Raw genomic sequence first — 20,100 nt, forward strand, 5'->3', positions numbered from 1 at the left:
TTAGCCACTGGGAGCCACTGGGAGCCGCTGGGCCCGGCTCAGCAAAGCCAGAAATGCCAACAGATGCCGTGATGCAGCGAGTGTAAGAAAAGCAAAGTGCACCTGCATGCAGAGCCCTGAGCCTCGACCCCTGGGTGCTTTTTCCAAATTTCCCAGAAATAGAAGAGGATTAAAACTCTTGGGATTTTCTTATTTTGAATTCATTGGAAGAGCTGTTTGCATTATTTTAAGTTGTGATGTATATTAATTTAGATTTTCTTGTGACTATTTTTATACAGTTTGATATTTTGTTGACTAATAAATATAGTATCATTAAAAGTAACAATGAAATGACCAGTACGCTGTTTATATTTGAATTGTCATTCCTTTTCAGTGTATTGATTGTGGTGTACTGAATACAATTTCAATTTATATATTTGATTGTCATTGTGTTTATTTCATTGGTAAATTTATCTATTATTGTAGTAATACAGTGTTGCCATTAGTATTGTAATGTTGCAAATGCCTGCTGTCCACTAGAGTGGGCATCTGAATGACTTCTAAAATATTACACATAGAGTTAGAAAAATATTAAAATATGTTCTTTTTCCATGCAGATAAATATCACTCATAATTCAAGCATGAAAGAGTTCATTCTTTTCACCTGGGAAGTAATAACACATATCAGAAGTTATCAAGTCGAGAGACGACAGGTTGTAGGCAGTGGTTTACTAAGAGAGGGGCTGAGTATGTTAGTATGTCCCCTTACTCTGTGATGGGAGGACATTTCGCTCATAGTAGCCAGGGTTGGTGATGTTCCCCGCTGGCCGGTACCGGGCCACAACGAAAACCTTCCCCTTGCCGTCCGTCGCCAAGCCAATGCCCATTTCCTGAGAGTCCTTCCAGACCACCTGAGTGAAGTGACCTGTGAGACAGAGAGCGCCAGCATCATCTCCTGAATCTGCACACAGAGTCACAGAGGACCTGCTCCTTCTCTGTCTGTGGTTCCCATTCCTGATTTGGGCAGCAGTTGAGGATTCATGTGACTGCATGATGATACATTTGCATAAACTCAAAAATCTCAGCCTTGATTTCATCAATAAGTGTCTGTATGTGTGTGTGTGTGTGTGTGTGTGTGTATGCGTGTGTGTCCTTCACCTGTTTTCTTCTGATATCCAGGCTCGCTGAAATCATAGTCCTTGATCTCGCTGTACCAGGACTCCACTGCGTCTTTTCCTGTCAAAATGCCAAAATGGTGCCATTAAAATACCCCTAAACCATCAGCTTCTGTACATTCCCAGCTCTCTGAAATTGCATCTCACCATTTCCCTCAATAATAAATTAAATAATAAGAAATTAAGTATTTCTAATTCATTTCTTATTAAAACATAATGGAAATCCGTGACTAACAGGCAAACCGATAGCAATAAATGAATGAAATATGCAGCATCTGTTTTCTTTTACTGAAATTCATATTTTGCAGATTGTGCTACAGCCAAGGCTAACAGATGCTATATAAAGTGATAATAAATTAGGGTCACCATTCATTCTGGGTTCATTAGGTTCTTGTTTAATCTCGCAGAGACCAAGAACACTGCAGTTTATCCTGCTGTCAGCATGCAGAAGTTGATTTTTGTTTTAGTTCTTTTTCAGTTAAGGATTCCATAAAGGGACCACTAACTAGATTTCTTTATTCAGTGGACTTTATTCCATGTTACCCAATCAGGCTTTAAATCTCTTATGAAAGTCAATGTGACACACTAGCCTAACAATCCTACCCAAAGCCACGTCCTCATCCCCCACAAACTTCCCAACCCCCATAACCACACCCACTGTATCAAAACAGCCCCACCCCCAAGAGCACAGTCCCGCCCCCAAGCCCATCTCACCTGATACTGCAGCTTTATTGGATGACCACTTATAATAGATGTTCTCGCCCAGGTCAGTGTCGCTATGCTGCAAAGCGTTTTGCTGTACCAGGTGTTCGGCCCACTTCTGCGTCTCCCGGCACAGGTCCAGGTCCAGGCTGAGTGGGGGTGCTCCGTGTTGCTGCCGCCGAGCATTGTGGGCCTCCAGCGCCTCCTTCTGGAAGTTGCTGGTGTTTGCAGACAGTCCAGCCGTGCGGATTTGGCTGGTGGTGTCCTTGGTGGTAAAGGTGGGGGGCTTTCTGTCACTTTCACTCACTTTTCCCCCTAAAACCCAAGGACACATTCCTTCATTTAGTAAGGACTTGTGGTGGGGGGCAGGTGGGGACCCCGTGACAGGTTTGTTATAACACACCCCATAACCGCATGACTCCATGTTCTGCTGCATTTGCCCACATTTCCAAATCACATCCACATCACATCATGGTCATACAATGTTTAACAACTTGTCTCGTGTTTTTCTCTGTGTGTAAATAAATATACTTTTAATCATTTATCTACTTTTCAATGACTGGTATTTAGTAAGTCAGAGTAATTTTTTATTCACTCATTCAGTGACAGGAGTTATTTATTTATTTGTTCATTTATCATGCAGTATTATATTCAACTTGTAATATTTTCCACTTATGATGGGTTCATCAGAACATAACCCCATCCTATTTTGAAGAACATGTATATAAAGTTGTGTCTTAAATAACTGCTGGTTAAAATGCATTAATGGACCAATGTAGATGTGCAGATAAGAGAGTAAAACAAGAGCCATTTACGGCTGTCACTGATGACCCCCTTGTTTGGTTCAGTGCACGCTTGCTGCACACTTATCCCCTTACTCTGTGGTGGGAGGACATTTCGCTCATAGTAGCCAGCGTTGGTGATATTTCCCGCTGGCCGGTACTGGGCCACCACAAACACCTTCCCCTTGCCGTCCGTCGCCATGCCAATGCCCATTTCCTGAGAGTCCTTCCAGACCACCTGAGTGAAGTGACCTGTGAGACAGAGAGCGCCAGCATCACCTCCTGAATCTGCACAGAGTCACAGAGGACCTGCTCCTTCTCTGTCTGTTGTTCCCATTCCTGATTTAGGCAGCAGTTGAGGAATCATGTAACTGCATGATGATATATCTGCATAAACTCATAAATCTCAGCCTTGATTTCATCAGTAAATAGGACTGTTTTATTCCAGTGATCCAGTGTGAAATGCTAGTATGCCTTAGCCCATGGCAAAACTCGGATCAAATGAAAAAATTCCCAGATATTCAAAGTGGTCTCACATTCGCTCAAGCACAAATTCCCAGTAACAAATCATGGCAATAAAATTTTTTTTCTGTTTGCTCATATGGTAAAATGTGTATTATATAGTTTTCTTTATTTTGCTTAAATGTGACTTGTAAATAACCATGGCTATTCGTACGCAATGTAGCTTAAGCTATTGCAAAAGATGACTGCATATGAACACAAACCCCACATCTATTACTGTACTGCGATGGGTACAGATTAGTAATTAGGCCATTTGTGCTGAAAGTATTGTTTACCATGTTGAAATAGATATGTGAGTTATTAGGGGTACATGTGTGTATGTAAAGTCTGGATAAAGGTGGGAGGGGGGGTCGCCATGGTGGTACTTAAACCTGCCCACCCCCCATGGCACTGAACTTTATTACCTGGGGACCCCAAACAGGCAAGGATTTGGTTTCTGCTACCAAATCATAATAAGATGGATCAGTGCTACCAGTGAGAGACTGAAGACTGTGTGTGTGTGTGCGTGTGTGTGTGTGTGCGTGTGTGTGTGTGTGTCCGTGTGTGTGTGTATCTGTCCTTCACCTGTGTTCTTCTGATGTCCAGACTTGCTGAAATCATAGTCCTTGATCTCACTGTACCAGGACTCCACTGCGTCTTTTCCTGTCAAAATGCCAAAATGGTACCATTAAAATATACCTAAACCATCAGCTTCTGTACATTCCCAGCTCTCTGAAATTGCATCTCACCATTTCCCTCAATAATAAATTAAATAATAAGAAATTAAGTATTTCTAGTTCATTTCTTATTAAAACATAATGGAAATCCGTGACTTACAGGCAAACCGATAGCAATAAATGAATGAAATATGCAGCATCTGTTTTCTTTTACTGAAATTCATATTTTGCTGATTATGCTACAGCCAAGGCTAACAGATGCTATATAAAGTGATAACAAATTAGGGTCACCATTCATTCTGGGTTCATTAGCTTCTTGTTTAATCTCGCAGAGACCAAGAACACTGCAGTTTATCCTGCTGTCAGTATGCAGAAGTTGATTTTTGTTTTAGTTTTTTTTCAGTTAAGGATTCCATAAAGGGAGCACTGACTAGATTTCTTTATTCAGTGGACTTTATTACATGTTACCCAATCAGGCTTTAAATCTCTTATGAAAGTCAATGTGACACATTAGCCTAACAATCCTACCCAAAGCCACGTCCTCATCCCCCACAAACTTGAGAAGGGTCCAGCTGCAAACGCCTGTAGAGTGGAGCTCCACCGGAAATACGTGGCCTCAACTCTGTGTCACAGCGAATAAACCCTAACCTTAACCTTAACCCTAACCGGAGCTCCACTTTACGTCCTTAAAGATCACGTATTTCCGGTGGAGCTCCACTCTACAGGCGTCTGCAGCTAGACCCTCTTGACAAACTTCCCAACCCCCATAACCACACCCACTGCATCAGAACAGCCCCACCCCCAAGAGCACAGTCCCGCCCCCAAGCCCATCTCACCTGATGCTGGAGCTTTATTGGATGACCACTTATAATAGATGTTCTCGCCCAAGTCAGTGTTGCTATGCTGCAAAGCGTTTTGCTGTACCAGGTGTTCGGCCCACTTCTGTGTCTCCCGGCACAGGTCCAGGTCCAGGCTGAGTGGGGGTGCTCCGTGTTGCTGCCGCCGAGCATTGTGGGCCTCCAGCGCCTCCTTCTGGAAGTTGCTGGTGTTTGCAGACAGTCCAGCCTTGCGGATTTGGCTGGTGGTGTCCTTGGTGGTAAAGGTGGGGGGTTTTCTGTCACTTTCACTCACTTTTCCCCCTAAAACCCAAGGACACATTCCTTCATTTAGTAAGGACTTGTGGTGGGGGGCAGGTGGGGACCCCGTGACAGGTTTGTTATAAAACATCCCATAACTGCATGACTGCACGTTTTCCCGCATTTGTCCACATTTCCAAATCACATCCACATCATATCATGGTCATACAATGTTTAACAACTTATCGTGTGGTGTTTGTTTCTGTGTTTAACCTAATATACTTTTATTCGTTTATCTACTTTTCAGTGACTGGAATTTAGTAAGTTACAGTAATTGTTTATTCACTCATTCAGTGACAGGAGTTATTTATTTACTTGTTTATTTATCATGCAGTATTATATTCAACTTGCAATATTTTTCCACTTATGATGGGTTAATCAGAACGTAATCCCATCCTATTTTGAGGAACATCTATATAAAGTTGTGTCAAATAACTGCTGGATAAAATGCATTAATGGACCAATGTAGATGTGCAGATAGGAGAGTAAAACAAGAGCCATTTACGGCTGTCACTGATGACCCCCTTGTCTGGTTCAGTGCACGCTTGCTGCACACTTATCCCCTTACTCTGTGGTGGGAGGACATTTCGCTCATAGTAGCCAGCGTTGGTGATGTTCCCCGCTGGCCGGTACTGGGCCACAACGAACACCTTCCCCTTGCCGTCCGTCGCCATGCCAATGCCCATTTCCTGAGAGTCCTTCCAGACCACCTGAGTGAAGTGACCTGTGAGACAGAGAGCGCCAGCATCACCTCCTGAATCTGCACACAGAGTCACAGAGGACCTGCTCCTTCTCTGTCTGTTGTTCCCATTCCTGATTTGGGCAGCAGTTGTGGAATCATATGACTGCAGGATACATTTGCATAAACTCATAAATCTCAGCATTGATTTCATCAGTAAATAGGACTGTTTTATTCCAGTGATCCAGTGTGAAATGCTAGTATGCCTTAGCCCATGGCAAAACTCGGATCAAATGAAAAAATTCCCAGATTTTCAAAGTGGTCTCACATTCGCCCAAGCACAAATTCCCAGTAACAAATCATGACAATAACATATTTTTCTGTTTGCTCATATGGTAAAATGTGTATTATATAGTTTTCTTTATTTTGCTTAAATGTGACTTTTAAATAACCATGGCTATTCATACACAATGTAGTTTAAGCTATTGCAAAAGATGACTGCATATGAACACAAACCCCACATCTATTACTGTACTGCGATGGGTACAGATTAGTAATTAGGCCATTTGTGCTGAAAGTATTGTTTACCATGTTGAAATAGATATGTGAGTTATTAGGGGTACATGTGTGTATGTAAAGTCTGGATAAAGGTGGGAGGGGGGGTCGCCATGGTGGTACTTAAACCTGCCCACCCCCCATGGCACTGAACTTTATTACCTGGGGACCCCAAACAGCCAAGGATTTGGTTTCTGCTACCAAATCATAATAAGATGGATCAGTGCTATTAGTGAGAGACCGAAGACTGTGTGTGTGTGTGTGTGTATGCGTGTGTGTCCTTCACCTGTGTTCTTCTGATATCCAGGCTTGCTGAAATCATAGTCCTTGATCTCGCTGTACCAGGACTCCACTGCGTCTTTTCCTGTCAAAATGCCAAAATGGTGCCATTAAAATGCACCTAAACCATCAGCTTCTGTACATTCCCAGTGCTGTGCAATAACATGTCACAATTTCCCTCAATAATAAAGTAAATAATAAGAAATTAAGTAATACTAATTTATTCCCTATTAAAACGTAATGGAAATCTGTGACTATCAGGCAAACCGATGGCAATAAATGAATGAAATATGCAGCATCTGTTTTCTTTTACTGAAATTCAGATTTTGCAGATTGTGCTACAGCCAAGGCTAACAAATGCTATACTGTATAATAACAATTTAGGGTCACCATTCATTCTGGGTTCATTAGCTTCTTTTTTAATCGGGCAGAGACCAAGAACACTGCAGTTTATCCTGCTGTCAGTATGCAGAAGTTGATTTTTGTTTTAGTTCTTTTTCAGTTAAGGATTCCATAAAGGGAGCACTGACTAGATTTCTTTATTCAGTGGACTTTATTCCATGTAACCCAATCAGGCTTTAATTAAATCTCTTATGAATGTCAATGTGACACATTAGCCTAACAATCCTACCCAAAGCCACGTCCTCATCCCCCCCAAACTTCCCAACCGCCATAACCACACCCACTGCATCAGAACAGCCCCACCCCCAAGAGCACAGTCCTGCCCCCCAAGCCCATCTCACCTGATACTGGAGCTTTATCAGATGTCCACTTATAATAGATATTCTCGCCCAGGTCAGTGTCGCTATGCTGCAAAGCGTTTTGCTGTACCAGGTGTTCGGCCCACTTCTGTGTCTCTCGGCACAGGTCCAGGTCCAGGCTGAGTGGCGGTGCTCCGTGTTGCTGTCGCCGAGCATTGTGGGCCTCCAGCGACTCCTTCTGGAAGTTGCTGGTGTTTGCAGACAGTCCACCCGTGCGGATTTGGCTGGTGGTGTCCTTGGTGGTAAAGGTGGGGGGTTTTCTGTCACTTCCGCTCAGTTTTCCCCCTGAAACCCAAGGACACATTCCTTCATTTAGTAAGGACTTATGGTGGGGGGCAGGTGGGGACCCCGTGACAGATTTATTATAAAACACCCCATAACTGCATATGCAGGCAGGCACTCTGACTCTTGGCCGGACACTTGGTTGCGTCCTAATCTCCTCCAATTCATGTTCGCAGTCATAATGCACATTCCTTTATGAATTACCAGCATGGCTACAGTTACATAAACCAATCAGCGCCTTAATTTAAATAATAAATACTGCAGTTATTTCTAGGGGTGGATAGTTCAGGTCCAGAAAGTAAAAATCCAGACCAAGACTTTGGTTCAACCAGCAAGCTGAGTATATGTGGTTTAAATCTCTTATCTCAATGTGGGGCAGTATGTAAGCAGTAGTGTCTTAATGGTTAGGGAAGCGCACTTGTAATTGATAGATCGTAGGTTTGAATCCCTGACCTGCAAGGCACCACTGAGGTACCCTGAGCAGCGGACCACCCCCAAGCACTGCTCCCTCGGCGCTGAATTAGCCGCCACCTACGATGTCACATATGGGTTAAATGCAGAGGACACATTTCATTGTTGTGTGCTGTGGTGCATCAACAATCATAACTGAATTCTAAATAAAGAGTCATAGTCATAGAGTACTCAACTGGTTGGTTGAAATAAAATCTTGGCCTGGATTTTTACTTTCTGGACCTGAACTATCCACCTCTGGTTATTTCTCTGTGTAAATATAAGCCAGGACCCCCCCCCCCCCCGCTTTGTAGAGCTACCTGGTGGTAAGACATTCCTCTCAAAATAGCTTTGGACGTTCATGTTCCCTGGAGGCACATACTGGCCAACCACGAAGATGGTCGTCCCGTCGGTTGCAATGCCCACCCCCAGCTCCTTAGTATCCTTCCACACCACCTGGGTGAAATGACCTACAGGGGGTAACAGGGGCAGTTACAGTACTGGGCAAAAGTCAAAGTCAGAGAAAGTGATGTTTGAATGATCTTCATGTTACTGTAAAATTATGATTTTATTTCTGTCAAAGTGTGTCAGCTAAAACATTTCAAAACCTCTCTGAAAGTCACCCCAGGCTTTGGAGCAACCTTCCAATACACCCATGTATTTTTTGACTGAATCAATAACTGACTGAGTTAATGAAGTAATTATGTTAATTATGTCATTTGGTGAGAGCTCCCCCAGCTCCCCCAGACCCGTCCTGTTCAGACTGGGACATTCAGGCTGAGCGGTACCTGTGTTGGGGGTAAATCCAGGCCTGCTGAAGTTGTAGTCTTTGATCTCATTGTACCAATTTTCCACTGGCTGCTTCCCTGCAGATGCAAATATTAAAGTTAAATCGCTGATAAATAATCGCCAGGAACCGTCCAGGAAGTTCCTGCCTTATTGCATGGACCCCTTTGACTGAGCTGATACAATTTCTCTTTGGTTGATTTTTTCATGTTTCTCAGGGGTGGAACGTAAATTGTTTTGCTAATAGCCAACTAGGCCATTTAAGTAGTGAATGGTGTGATTGTGTGTGTGTGTGTGTGTGTCTGTCTGTGTGTGTGTGTGTGTGTGTGTGTGTGTGTGTGTGTGTGTGAAGGGTATGAGTGTGCCCTGTGATGGGTTGGCACCCCATCCTGGGTTGTTCCCTGCCTTGCACCTGTAGGCCCCAGACCCCCCGTGACCCTGAATAGGACAAGTGGTTTCAGAAAACTGATGGATAGTTGATTGGATGGATTGATGGTATTTGAGTAAAAAAAAACATATTCAACATGTATGCACATACTATGTATATTATGTTTGATGTACCAGTTGCACTAAAGAAAATGATATTTGTGGACATAAACATTTGAATAATTATCTGAGGGGTTCAGAATCTTGGAAATGTGGATCTGAATCTCAGTGTATCGCAGGCTGATTCCCCTCTTGGGTTTGAAACAGTTTCTTGTCCCGGATAGACCTAAGTATGCTGCTAACTGCTGCCCCCTACTGGAGGTGTCCTTCATAGCATGTTGGAGGATAAGAAAACTAAAAAAAGAATCAAGCGCCTGTTAAACTGGTGGCCTGCGAGTTTACTGGTTTCTACTTTAACCCATTAATCACTGGATTAAATGGCTCCATTACTTCTTCACTACCTGATTTGCGTTGCTAAGAATGTGTATTCAAGATACTGTCAAGATACTACAAGACACTCATTTTTGCTAATGATCATTATTAGTATTAATCAGTATTGTATTATTGTACAGTTATAATTATAAAAAAAATAGTTTTTTTGCCAAATAGTGGTGTTTAGCTCAGCATCATCATGTGCCCTTTCCTTGCCCGTCCCCTCCCCCAAAAAGTGGAAGTGTCACCTGAGATCTTCATGGGCCTGGAGCTCTGCATACAGAAGATGTTCTCTCCCTTGTCTGACTGGGGGCTGTGCTTCAGCATCCGGATGGCGAGCAGGTGATCGGCCCAGCTCTGCGCGGAGACACTCAGCTCCCTGCTCAGCGTCAGTGGTGGTGCCCCGTGATCCTGCCGGTACGCGTTGTGGGCCTCCAGAAACTCCCGCTCAAAGTCAGTGTCTGAGGAGAAGGGGAGTGTGACCAGGGGGCGGGGCACTGAGTCCCAGTGCTGCCACACTCAAGCACCACTTCATCGCTCTCACCCAGATGGATGTTTCAAACCTCAGCACATATTTTTAACTTGCAAACAGTGAAGGACAATGCTTGCTGGACCTCACCTTTCATATGTGCCAGTTAAATTAATTCTGAACAAAACAGAAGTGCTTTTTTTATGAAGGAAAGATCATTTATGGAATCATATTTTCTGGGATGATTTTGAAATATCTTTCAGATTTGTATTTTATAATTCTTTTTAAATCTTTTCAGACTTTTATAGATCTTCTGAACTTCTCTTGAAGTCTTTTATAGATCTTCTAAGACACCTTTTGCAGTCTGAGATCTTCCTGAATGGGATGATTAGACATCAAGTGAGCAGGTGACTGATGCATCTGCATTTTGGCAGCGGATGAAAACAGAAAGCTGAGAATTCAGATGCTAAGAGATGAACACAGAAGAGCAGAAGAGAGCGAGTAAGAAATGTAAGGGGGAAGGGAAAGAACTCACCTGCCATATTCTTCCTCATCTTTGTAACTAGAAAACAAACAAAATACATACTTTTACTGAACTTTCACTTCTGGAAATCTTCTGCCTGCCAGTTTGAGGCATTATTTTTAAAAACTCAAGCTTAAGCAGTGGCTGACAGGGAAGCAGCAGATCCTGCACTGCTGTCATCTTCCTGAAACGCTGTCTAACTGCTCCGTGTGATACACACCTGCCCGCCTGTCCGAATGGCTGCCCGTCCAGCGCTATGCACCCCTGATCTGTTGCCGTTCCTCTTTGTCTCGCTGCCACAAAGTTATTTATCGAGGCCCAGGAAGCCCCTCCCTGGGGGGCTGTTTGTGACTCGCTTCAGCCCCATCCCACCTTTCTCCCTATCTCTCTCTCACACACATGTGCAGACTGACACACCCCTGTGCATGTGCTCAGAGAATGGCCCAGTGGGCGTCCCCTCCTCAAAACCAGTTCAGCTTCTGAAATTCCAAAGAATCTGGATATTTTTGTTTTCAATATTTTTTCTCCATGAACCATTGTGACAGCGGCAAACATATGTGTCACTCATCAGACAGTCAGGAATATGCTGACAATGGTGATATGAACAAGGAGCTGTAGCGGTATGGAGCAGAAAGGCCCAGTCAGGTGATTTTATTTATGACATGGGCCTAGTGTGCAGCTTAGAGCATCACCTACCAACACCATAGTAGTAAAAAAGTGATGGTGTAAAGTCTACAGGGTGTGAACTACTGTGTTACTACTGAGTCTGTACAGAACTTAATGGAAAGAAAAGTCAGCCAACACAGAATGTGACTGGTAACTAATGTAAGTAAGCGATTGTGTCACACCTGTCCCCGGTTTGCTAATCAGTGAAGTGAGGATGCTCTGGGCTGGGTTCAATTATAGCCCAACCTTATCATCATTGCAGCATAGGGCTCAGTTGCTTCCTGTTCAGAGGTTTGTCTTATGGGGCTTGCTGGTGTCCTGTCTTCTGGCTTTCCTACATGTGTAGTCCTGTTTCCTCTGTGCCTGTCAGTAGTCAGCAGGTACTGGCTTGGTGGGGCCAGTGGCTTGGGCTTCATGGTGCTTGTTGACTGACATTTTGCCATGGGGCTTCTGGTTAACCAGTTTCTGTGTTGGGGATCCATGATTCCAAGTGGCCAGCATCCCACAGCTGATGTGCTGTGCTGCTGGTGTCCTTCTTTGTGGGTTTTTAGTGTGTCGTCGGGTTTTGTGGTTTTGCCCCTTTTAGGTTCCCAGGTTCCTGGTCTGGGTTCTGCAGTCTTCTGTGCTTGAGTCTACCTTCTGCGTTACCTCATCCTGGAGGCTGTCCATCCAGTTAGCAGCCCAAGTCCCCCAGCTTTCCTGTTTCCAGCAGTGTTGGGACTGTTGGTCTTGGGTGTCAGGGGGCTGAGACCTGGCATGATTGATTTGGCAGCCCAGGTTGAGCCCTGGGGCTGCTGTTAAGTGGCTGCAAACTTTGACACACAGCCACCTGCCAAACAAGAACACAGTAAACGGACACTCCTCAATGATCACTGGCTTCTGTGATTGCATCCTGCCCACGCAGACTGACTTTGGCTTAGCCTGGCTCATGGTGATTACAGCTTTTCTCGATTGCTTTTGAGCATTTCTTAAATGACAATTAGAAATTGCAAAACAACAAGTGTAATCCCCACTCCATAATGACATTTATGCACACAGCACATCATTTCTCATTGCTTCACAAAAATTTCCAAATGTTTCAGTTCATATAAGCAAATGGATTTGTACTAATGTCATCATTTGTCAAAGTTTTCAGTTGCATCCGTCTTGATTGTTAAAATAGATTATGTAGTTTAATAATTTTACACCCTAAACTATATATGTGTGTGGTCATGGGCTTGGTCACCACATGCACACTAGTCAACGAAACTTTCAAAAAGATTTAAAAATACATTCTATAAACTGCAGTGATACAGCATTGTTGTGCTTTTGGTTCACACAGTACATGTGTTTGTTTTCATTTTGTTGTTCTTGTATTGCTGGTTTACTATTTTTGTATTTTGCTGTGTGACTAATTTGCTATTGTACTGTGTCTTGAGATCTTAAAACGTTACATGCACAAGCGAGTGCTTTCTCTGGCCAGTGAACTTTACTTACTGTAATGTAGAGCCTTGCAATATTGAAACCAGTGTCTTTGACATGAAGAAGTATCAGTTTGCTAAAGAAAAATGATCAGTCAATGACAATGAGAATGTGGGAACTGACTATTATTCAGCATTGTGGAGCTCAGGAGCAGACTTACACTGACATGCTGACAATATATCTAAGCATTTTGACTCTCATAGTTAAAACAATGCTGATTGTACTTTTCATTTTGGTGTCACTGACTAATTCATTGGTGGAATTATTTGCTATTCAGACATCAGTTAATTGTTTTGGGTGAGTTATAGGCTTTTGCAGCTAAACCATAGTGTTGTGCTAAATGCATGAACTGTTTTGAGAAATGCTCTTATAGTTTTGAGAATGTTTCATGAAATGTGCCAAAGTAATCGAGAAACAACGTATTATCCTTCAAGAACACTAAATGACTGCAAAGTTACTACGACAATCCGTTAGCTAGTTTTACTTACACATCTATCCCTCATCATCCTCAATGTGAATCGGGTTGGTAATTTCGATGCCAAGTTGATGGCTTTTGTAAGGTTTGCAAAACATTATGAAAGATGTCTTGCTGAATAGCTGTGGCAGAACTGTAGCAAACAGTACAGCGAAAGCAGCTGCAACACGGCTCATAGTACATTAGCAGTGGCTGGAAATGCTGCCCCCCTTTAAAACGTGGACTCCACCTGACTTTAAAGGAACCTTTAGCAATAATGGCATTTGCCTCAACAGCTGAAAATACTATGACAAGGGCCATAGATAGATAGATAAATGGATGCATACTTAAAAAACTTAAATATAACTTTGTCATTGGACAAATACATCTACAAGAATAGCATAATCTGGTTTAGCATCTACTGGAAGTGCAAAGAGTAACACAGTAAGATGAGCTGAAACCATTCATGCCATTTGGGTTTTTTTCTTCTTCTGAGGTTCATGCTGTTTCCTTCTATACCGCTTTGATCAGACCTGAGAAATATGATTTCAAACGATCGTGGTCTGAGGCATGCAGGGCGACGACTCTCTCTACCACTCACCTGAAATGTGAAAGGCCATGTTGTCACTCCGGTGTGAGAAATGCGCCACAGGACCAGTTTTTCATGAATGTCAATAAAGCTGTCACACAGGAAGTAAACTCTGTGGCGAGTTCCTGTCTGCAGCCCCAGATATAGAACCCAGAAGCATGAGAAACAAGAAAAAACAGAACTACTGCCTGCAGGGAGGCATTGCGCAAGTATAGCGCATGCAGCGTCGTGTCAAGATTTAATGAATAATATCATTGCTAACCCTAACCCTTACCTGGCAGCACGGGGGCTCAGTGAGTCATGCAACTCCAGGGCTATGGGTTTCAATCCCAGATCCAATCTATATGTGTGTGTGTCGAGTGCTCTGTATTCCACTAATATGTCTAAGAACATGTATTTTATGCAAGCTAGTGTCTCAATATTGGTCAGTGTGTGACTACGTGTGTGTGAGTTTACGCCTTGGAATCCCATCCAGGGGTGTCCCCTGTCTTAAAAGATATTTGGAATTAGGTATTAAGTCACATGTCTGTGGGACCGTGAGCAAAGCCCTCAACCCCCAGTTCCAGGGCTGCTGTACACTGGCTGCCCCAGTGCTGTGATCCCCAAGCTTGCTCTCACCTGCATATGTGTCTGTGTCTCATGGAGAGCAAGAGGGGGTCGGCGAAGGGACAAATTCCAATGTACTTGTGCAAATGAAGCATCATTTCATGTTGTGTAGCTCCTGCCCCAATACTTCTTACACTGGTACCTGAGCATTCATTGGAGCAAAACTCCAATTGGAGCTCAGCCTAGTCAACTCGCTGACAGCCATGTCTTTGTAACATACTATTTGCCTCTCATGTGTATCGCTTTGGACAGACGTGTCCAATAAATAAAAGTAAATGTCCTCTGCCTTGCTTGCTGGCAGAGGATTCAGGTTCAGGTTCCAGATGTTCACAAAAAAATTAAACAAATCAACCAAACAGAGCACCACATATATATAAGATATAGACACACTTCCATTAAAAGGATTAGATGGTGAAGGAGTGAACTGAACCTTTAAAGATGCAAACCAAATTTGGGTGTTCTTGGGTTTGACTTCACAGACCTGGATTTGAGCATTTTCTGCCACTCTTCTCTGCAGATCCTCTCATGCTCTGTCAGTTTGGATGGAGACTGTCAGTGGCAATTTTCAGGTCTCTCTGGAGATGTTTCAGTTTGGGCTCTAACTGAGTCACTCAAGGACATTCAGAGTGGTCCCAAAGCCACTCCTGCATTATCTCTGCTTTGTGCTTCCTGTCATTTCCCTGTTGGAAGGTAAACCTTTAGCCCAGTCTGAGGTCCAGAGCAGGTGTTCATTAAGGATGTCTCTGTACTTTGTTCTGTTCATCTTTCCCTGAACCCTTAATAGTGTCTAAGTCCCTGCCACTGAAAAATGTCCCCAAAGCATGATGCTGCCACCCCCATAATTCATCACTGGGAAACTGTTTGGAATCTTCACCTGATGTGTATGTGTCTGTTATTAGCTGCTTTTGCATTGTGCCTGGTGATCTATAGTAAATTAGTGGAAGAACTGAGGAGTTTCTGTTTCAGGAGCAGCAATTAGCATCTCTGTTCAGGTGTCATTTGTGTTGATTTTCTGATACTCTGAGGGTGTACTCACATTTGGCCCAGTTGCCCTGTACTCTACCTGAACATGATTGCCCCTCTCCCCATTCCCTTGCTGGTCTGCACTCACATTGCACTTAATGATCCTGGCCCAAGCATGCTTTCATCATCAATGTGTGACTTTTTGTGTTAAAGAAAACAGGAAGGAAATTGCTATTTCACAGCAGAATGGATTTCATGATTAATGTCCTTATTTCGGGGCTTATTTGCAGTCGCTTTAGGCATGGTGAAACACATAGATTTATCACAATTATACAGCACCCCCACACCGAGGAAGGCGGGTCCAGGGCCAAAGGGCCCCATCAACCGGGACCACCAACCCAGCGGACGGCCCCCCACACACCGGAGGGGCCCTAGCCCCCCCAGCCCATCCCCCGGCAGGACAGACCGCTGCCCCCCCCCCCCCCCGACACTGCAGGATGATCTAAGGGGAGACATTTAAGAACAGAACACAGGTGGTCTTTCTTGCGATCAATTTCTCTTATAGCTTCCTCAAAAAACATGTTAAAATCTCTATCATTCACTAAATTAAATATTAGCTTACAAACAGCTAAACTGTCATTGTGCAATTTTCTTCTTGCTAGTCATCAGTTAATGACTGAGACCGATTGTTTCCATTTAAAACAAAACACACTAAAGTATTTTACCAGTAGCTTTGCAACCAAAAACAACTTACCAAGCATTTTAATTACAGAACAAGAATCAGTGCAACTACTTAAATCGGGTATTAATAATGTGCGGTTGGGAAACTGCGGCATAGTATTTCAGCAATTTTACACTTTCTACTACTAGTTGACATATATCCCATTCAGCCAGATGCAAGACTGAAGGATACTCATTGATAATCATTGATACTGGATTGAACTGACTTCACCATGACTGTACGGTAGCAAACACTTAAAATTTCAGCTTCCACAAACTACTCATCACTGGATGAGGAAAATGTAGCAGCTGCCCAAAACAAGGTTAAAAACATTTTTTCCAGGAAAAAAAAAGCATTACCCATAGCCTAATCAGCCAAGAGGATAAGGAGGCAAGGGAATTCAGGGCACTTGTCCTTAAAAAGAAAGTGTGTGCAAGAATTTAACCAGTGACATGAACCTTCTGTCATGAAGAGAATCTAGGACCATATACCAGATTCCTGCACAACCTCATCCATTACAAGCAAATGCTTTTATGTTGAAAGGAAGAACTATGAGCAGTATGAAAGAGACTCAAGCCCAGCTGCCAGTTTTACTCATGGCTGATCTTAATCAAAGGAAACGAATCACTACACAGTAACCAATTACGAATTAATTCACATCTATTTTATTTAACTTTTTGAAAGATTTAAGGTTGACAGCATATAAAGAAAAAAAAAATTGAAAGAGAAAAACCCAACCAACACTCAGAAGCCAGATTCCTTCATGCCAGCTCCTCCTCACCCTCCTCCTCAAACTCCACATCCTCCTCAGCAGTGGCATCCTGATACTGCTGATACTCAGATACCAGGTCATTCATGTTGCTCTCCGCCTCAGTGAACTCCATCTCATCCATTCCCTCGCCGGTGTACCAGTGCAAGAAGGCTTTGCGCCTGAACATGGCGGTGAACTGCTCGGAGATGCGCTTGAAGAGCTCCTGGATGGCCGTGCTGTTGCCGATGAAGGTGGCAGCCATCTTTAGGCCACGAGGTGGGATGTCGCAGACAGCCGTCTTCACGTTATTGGGGATCCACTCCACAAAGTAGCTGCTGTTCTTGTTCTGCACATTCAGCATCTGCTCATCCACCTCCTTCATGGACATGCGTCCACGGAAGACCGCGGCCACAGTCAGGTACCGACCGTGACGTGGGTCACAGGCCGCCATCATGTTCTTGGTATCGAACATCTGCTGGGTGAGCTCAGGTACGGTGAGGGCACGGTACTGCTGGCTCCCCCTGCTGGTGAGGGGCGCAAACCCAGGCATGAAGAAATGCAAACGGGGGAATGGGACCATATTGACAGCAAGCTTCCGCAAGTCAGCGTTCAGCTGGCCAGGGAAACGCAGGCAGGTGGTGACGCCACTCATGGTGGCCGACACCAGGTGGTTGAGATCCCCATAGGTGGGCGTGGTCAGCTTCAGTGTGCGGAAGCAGATGTCGTAGAGCGCCTCGTTGTCGATGCAGTAGGTCTCGTCAGTGTTCTCCACTAGCTGGTGCACGGACAGAGTGGCATTGTAGGGCTCGACGACAGTGTCCGACACTTTGGGGGAGGGCACCACGCTGAAGGTGTTCATGATGCGGTCGGGGTACTCCTCACGGATCTTGCTGATCAGCAGCGTTCCCATGCCGGAGCCTGTGCCCCCACCCAGGGAGTGGGTGAGCTGGAAGCCCTGGAGACAATCGCAGCTCTCTGCCTCCTTCCTCACCACATCCAGAACTGAATCCACCAGTTCTGCTCCCTCAGTGTAGTGACCCTTGGCCCAGTTGTTGCCGGCACCACTCTGACCTGTTAAGCAGCAGGTACAGGATAACTTAACGGTGTTAAGCTTCTCAAATACATGCACGTTGAAAGACTTAAGATACTTGTAGGAAAGACAAGAAATACTTGTAACTCCATGACCATGTTCTACTCACCGAAGACGAAGTTGTCAGGTCTGAATACCTGCCCAAAGGGTCCAGACCGAACAGAATCCATTGTGCCCGGCTCCAGATCCACAAGGACGGCACGGGGGACATACTTTCCCCCTGAAACATAAGGGCAGGCGATGGGCAATACAGACAGGCAAAGTAATGCCAGAAATCCCCCTCCACTTGCCCCAGTAAAGAGCAGCGGCGCGGCGGCCACTCACCGGTGGCCTCGTTGTAATACACATTGATCCTCTCTAGCTGGAGATCGCTGTCGCCGTGGTAAGTGCCGGTGGGGTCTATGCCGTGCTCATCGCTGATCACCTCCCAAAACTGCGGACAAATAATAGCCACTTCATCAGTCCGACACGGCAACGGAGCGACCCGGGCTCATCCCGGCTAAAGGGCAAAGCCGCGCTCCGGTCGCCATGACAGCCAGCAACAAGCGGCTGAACAGCCCAGTACACAGCGGTCACCCAACTGCCCGGCGAGATTAAAGCGCTTTAATAAGCGCCCGAACTAGTGCTTCACAAGCATCCTACTTACGCGAGCAGACACGCCAGCAATGAAGGAAACTGCTGCACGGCCAATAAACAATTAACTTCAGTCTTTTGACTTTTTGTAATCAGGTTGAAACCCGATTAAGGGAGATAAAACTCATATTATTCAACTGTTTTCGCGGGCTTTATCAACAAACCTTGGCTCCAATTTGGTTTCCACACTGACCAGCCTGCAGATGGACAATCTCCCTCATTTTCAATAGAAAACGGAATTAAGCTTCACTTTAAACTCGCGTTACACAGACCACCGGCTCAGCCACAAGCCCGTTCACAGTGAAGCGAATGTACTTCTATAACGGACTAAAAGCCGGGACTCATATACCGATCTCGTGAGATTGCCGGTGACGACGGCAAAATATAACTGGTTCATTATTCTGTCAATCACACAGCTTCAAATATCACTGGCTACGCACACTGCCTGTTTTGGACACTCCACACTGGAGTTGAAAGAATTGATGCTGTTGGTGTTGCCTCGGCAGCGCCAGTAGACAACATTGGCAGAGACATGAAACGTTCACCGGTATTCCTGAAACCTTATACGCACGCTAAATTACTGTGCTACATGCAAACATCTATCGGTCTTTGACAGTTGGCGTCACACTCGCTATAGCCGCAGTGTATTGTGGGTCGAATCGCCATTGTGGGTGTATACAACTCAAGTGCCAGCATTTCCGTGCAGCATTATCTTTGGTAAGATGGGACACTCGTACTGTGTGAAAGGCTGTCATACTAAATCACATGGTAGAAATGGCAGAAAGGTGGACCACAACATGAGATTTTTTCGGTTTCCCTCTTGGAAAAGAGGATATGGACAGCAGGCAGAGGAGGTAACGAAGAGGCCTCGGGTGGCCTGGGTCGCAGCGGTGAGACGGAAGGAGATCTCTGTCAACAAGATATATCCCTTAATGCGTGTTTGCTCTCGGCATTTTCATAAAGGCAAGTAAGATGTTTTTTGTTTAAGTAGTATTACTGAATGTGCATTTTTTTTGTCTTCTAAAGTTGGTATTTTCACATTGGTTAACCTACGCTAGCAAGCTAGCCTCATTACGGAGAGTAGCAGAAATTGGTTAATCTGTTCGTGTTAAACTAGCGTTACAGAGTCGAGTGAATGCTTTTTAAAGACAAAAGTAAACAGCAAAACTGTAATGACACGTTTATCAGTGCATGTATGTGTATATTCGCGTGCATGGATTATAAGCCACAATGCTGGATAAGGCTGTCACTGTGTGCTGTGCCCTGACAAACCAATGGCCAACTATTGTTTAAGTTTAGAAACATTTGCAAGTATTGTTTCTAACGTTTCACATGATGTCTGGAAGGACCTGTATAAACTCATTGTATACTGAGCCTGTATTCTGCTTGCCACTTAACTTTATTGGTCATATTTAAAATAAAATATATGTCCATGTAATTACATTTTTTGTGGTGTTCCTTTTCCTTTCTTAAACACCTAAATTACTAGTGTGTTTTGGTAATGAAAATTGATTATTAGTGTTTAAATAAAACATTACATTTTTGTGGAGGAAAAAAAACACCGAATATGAA

At 44.2% G+C, this 20,100-nt stretch overlaps 2 protein-coding genes across 5 annotated transcripts; both read right to left on the reverse strand.

Moving 5' to 3' along the window:
* Window positions 1–613: 613 nt before the first annotated feature.
* On the reverse strand, window positions 614–13,896 carry LOC111857308 (uncharacterized). 4 transcript variants are annotated; one of them, XM_072714690.1, is made up of 15 exons: window positions 13,777–13,878; window positions 11,507–12,089; window positions 10,607–10,633; window positions 9,851–10,063; window positions 8,747–8,824; window positions 8,279–8,428; window positions 7,209–7,511; window positions 6,473–6,550; window positions 5,521–5,676; window positions 4,653–4,955; window positions 3,725–3,802; window positions 2,735–2,890; window positions 1,869–2,171; window positions 1,138–1,215; window positions 614–904 (listed from the first exon to the last, which is right to left on the reverse strand). In XM_072714690.1, exons 3-15 carry the CDS (start codon window positions 10,623–10,625, stop codon window positions 732–734), a joined length of 2,088 nt encoding a protein of 695 aa, XP_072570791.1. In that variant the 5' UTR covers window positions 10,626–10,633; window positions 11,507–12,089; window positions 13,777–13,878; the 3' UTR covers window positions 614–731. The 4 variants fall into 4 exon arrangements, with proteins under 4 accessions (XP_072570791.1, XP_072570789.1, XP_072570790.1 ...); XM_072714688.1 differs by lacking the exon at window positions 11,507–12,089 and having other exon boundaries at window positions 13,777–13,896; XM_072714689.1 differs by lacking the exons at window positions 11,507–12,089; window positions 13,777–13,878 and adding an exon at window positions 10,815–11,463.
* Window positions 13,897–16,696: 2,800 nt separating this feature from the next.
* Window positions 16,697–18,876, reverse strand: LOC111857337 (tubulin beta-4B chain-like). Its single transcript, XM_023838068.2, has 4 exons — window positions 18,693–18,876; window positions 18,220–18,328; window positions 18,005–18,115; window positions 16,697–17,876 (listed from the first exon to the last, which is right to left on the reverse strand). Exons 1-4 carry the CDS (start codon window positions 18,747–18,749, stop codon window positions 16,816–16,818), a joined length of 1,338 nt encoding a protein of 445 aa, XP_023693836.1. The 5' UTR covers window positions 18,750–18,876; the 3' UTR covers window positions 16,697–16,815.
* Window positions 18,877–20,100: the final 1,224 nt, after the last annotated feature.

This window comes from Paramormyrops kingsleyae, chromosome 7 (genome assembly GCF_048594095.1).
Source record: "Paramormyrops kingsleyae isolate MSU_618 chromosome 7, PKINGS_0.4, whole genome shotgun sequence".
NCBI lineage: Eukaryota > Metazoa > Chordata > Actinopteri > Osteoglossiformes > Mormyridae > Paramormyrops > Paramormyrops kingsleyae.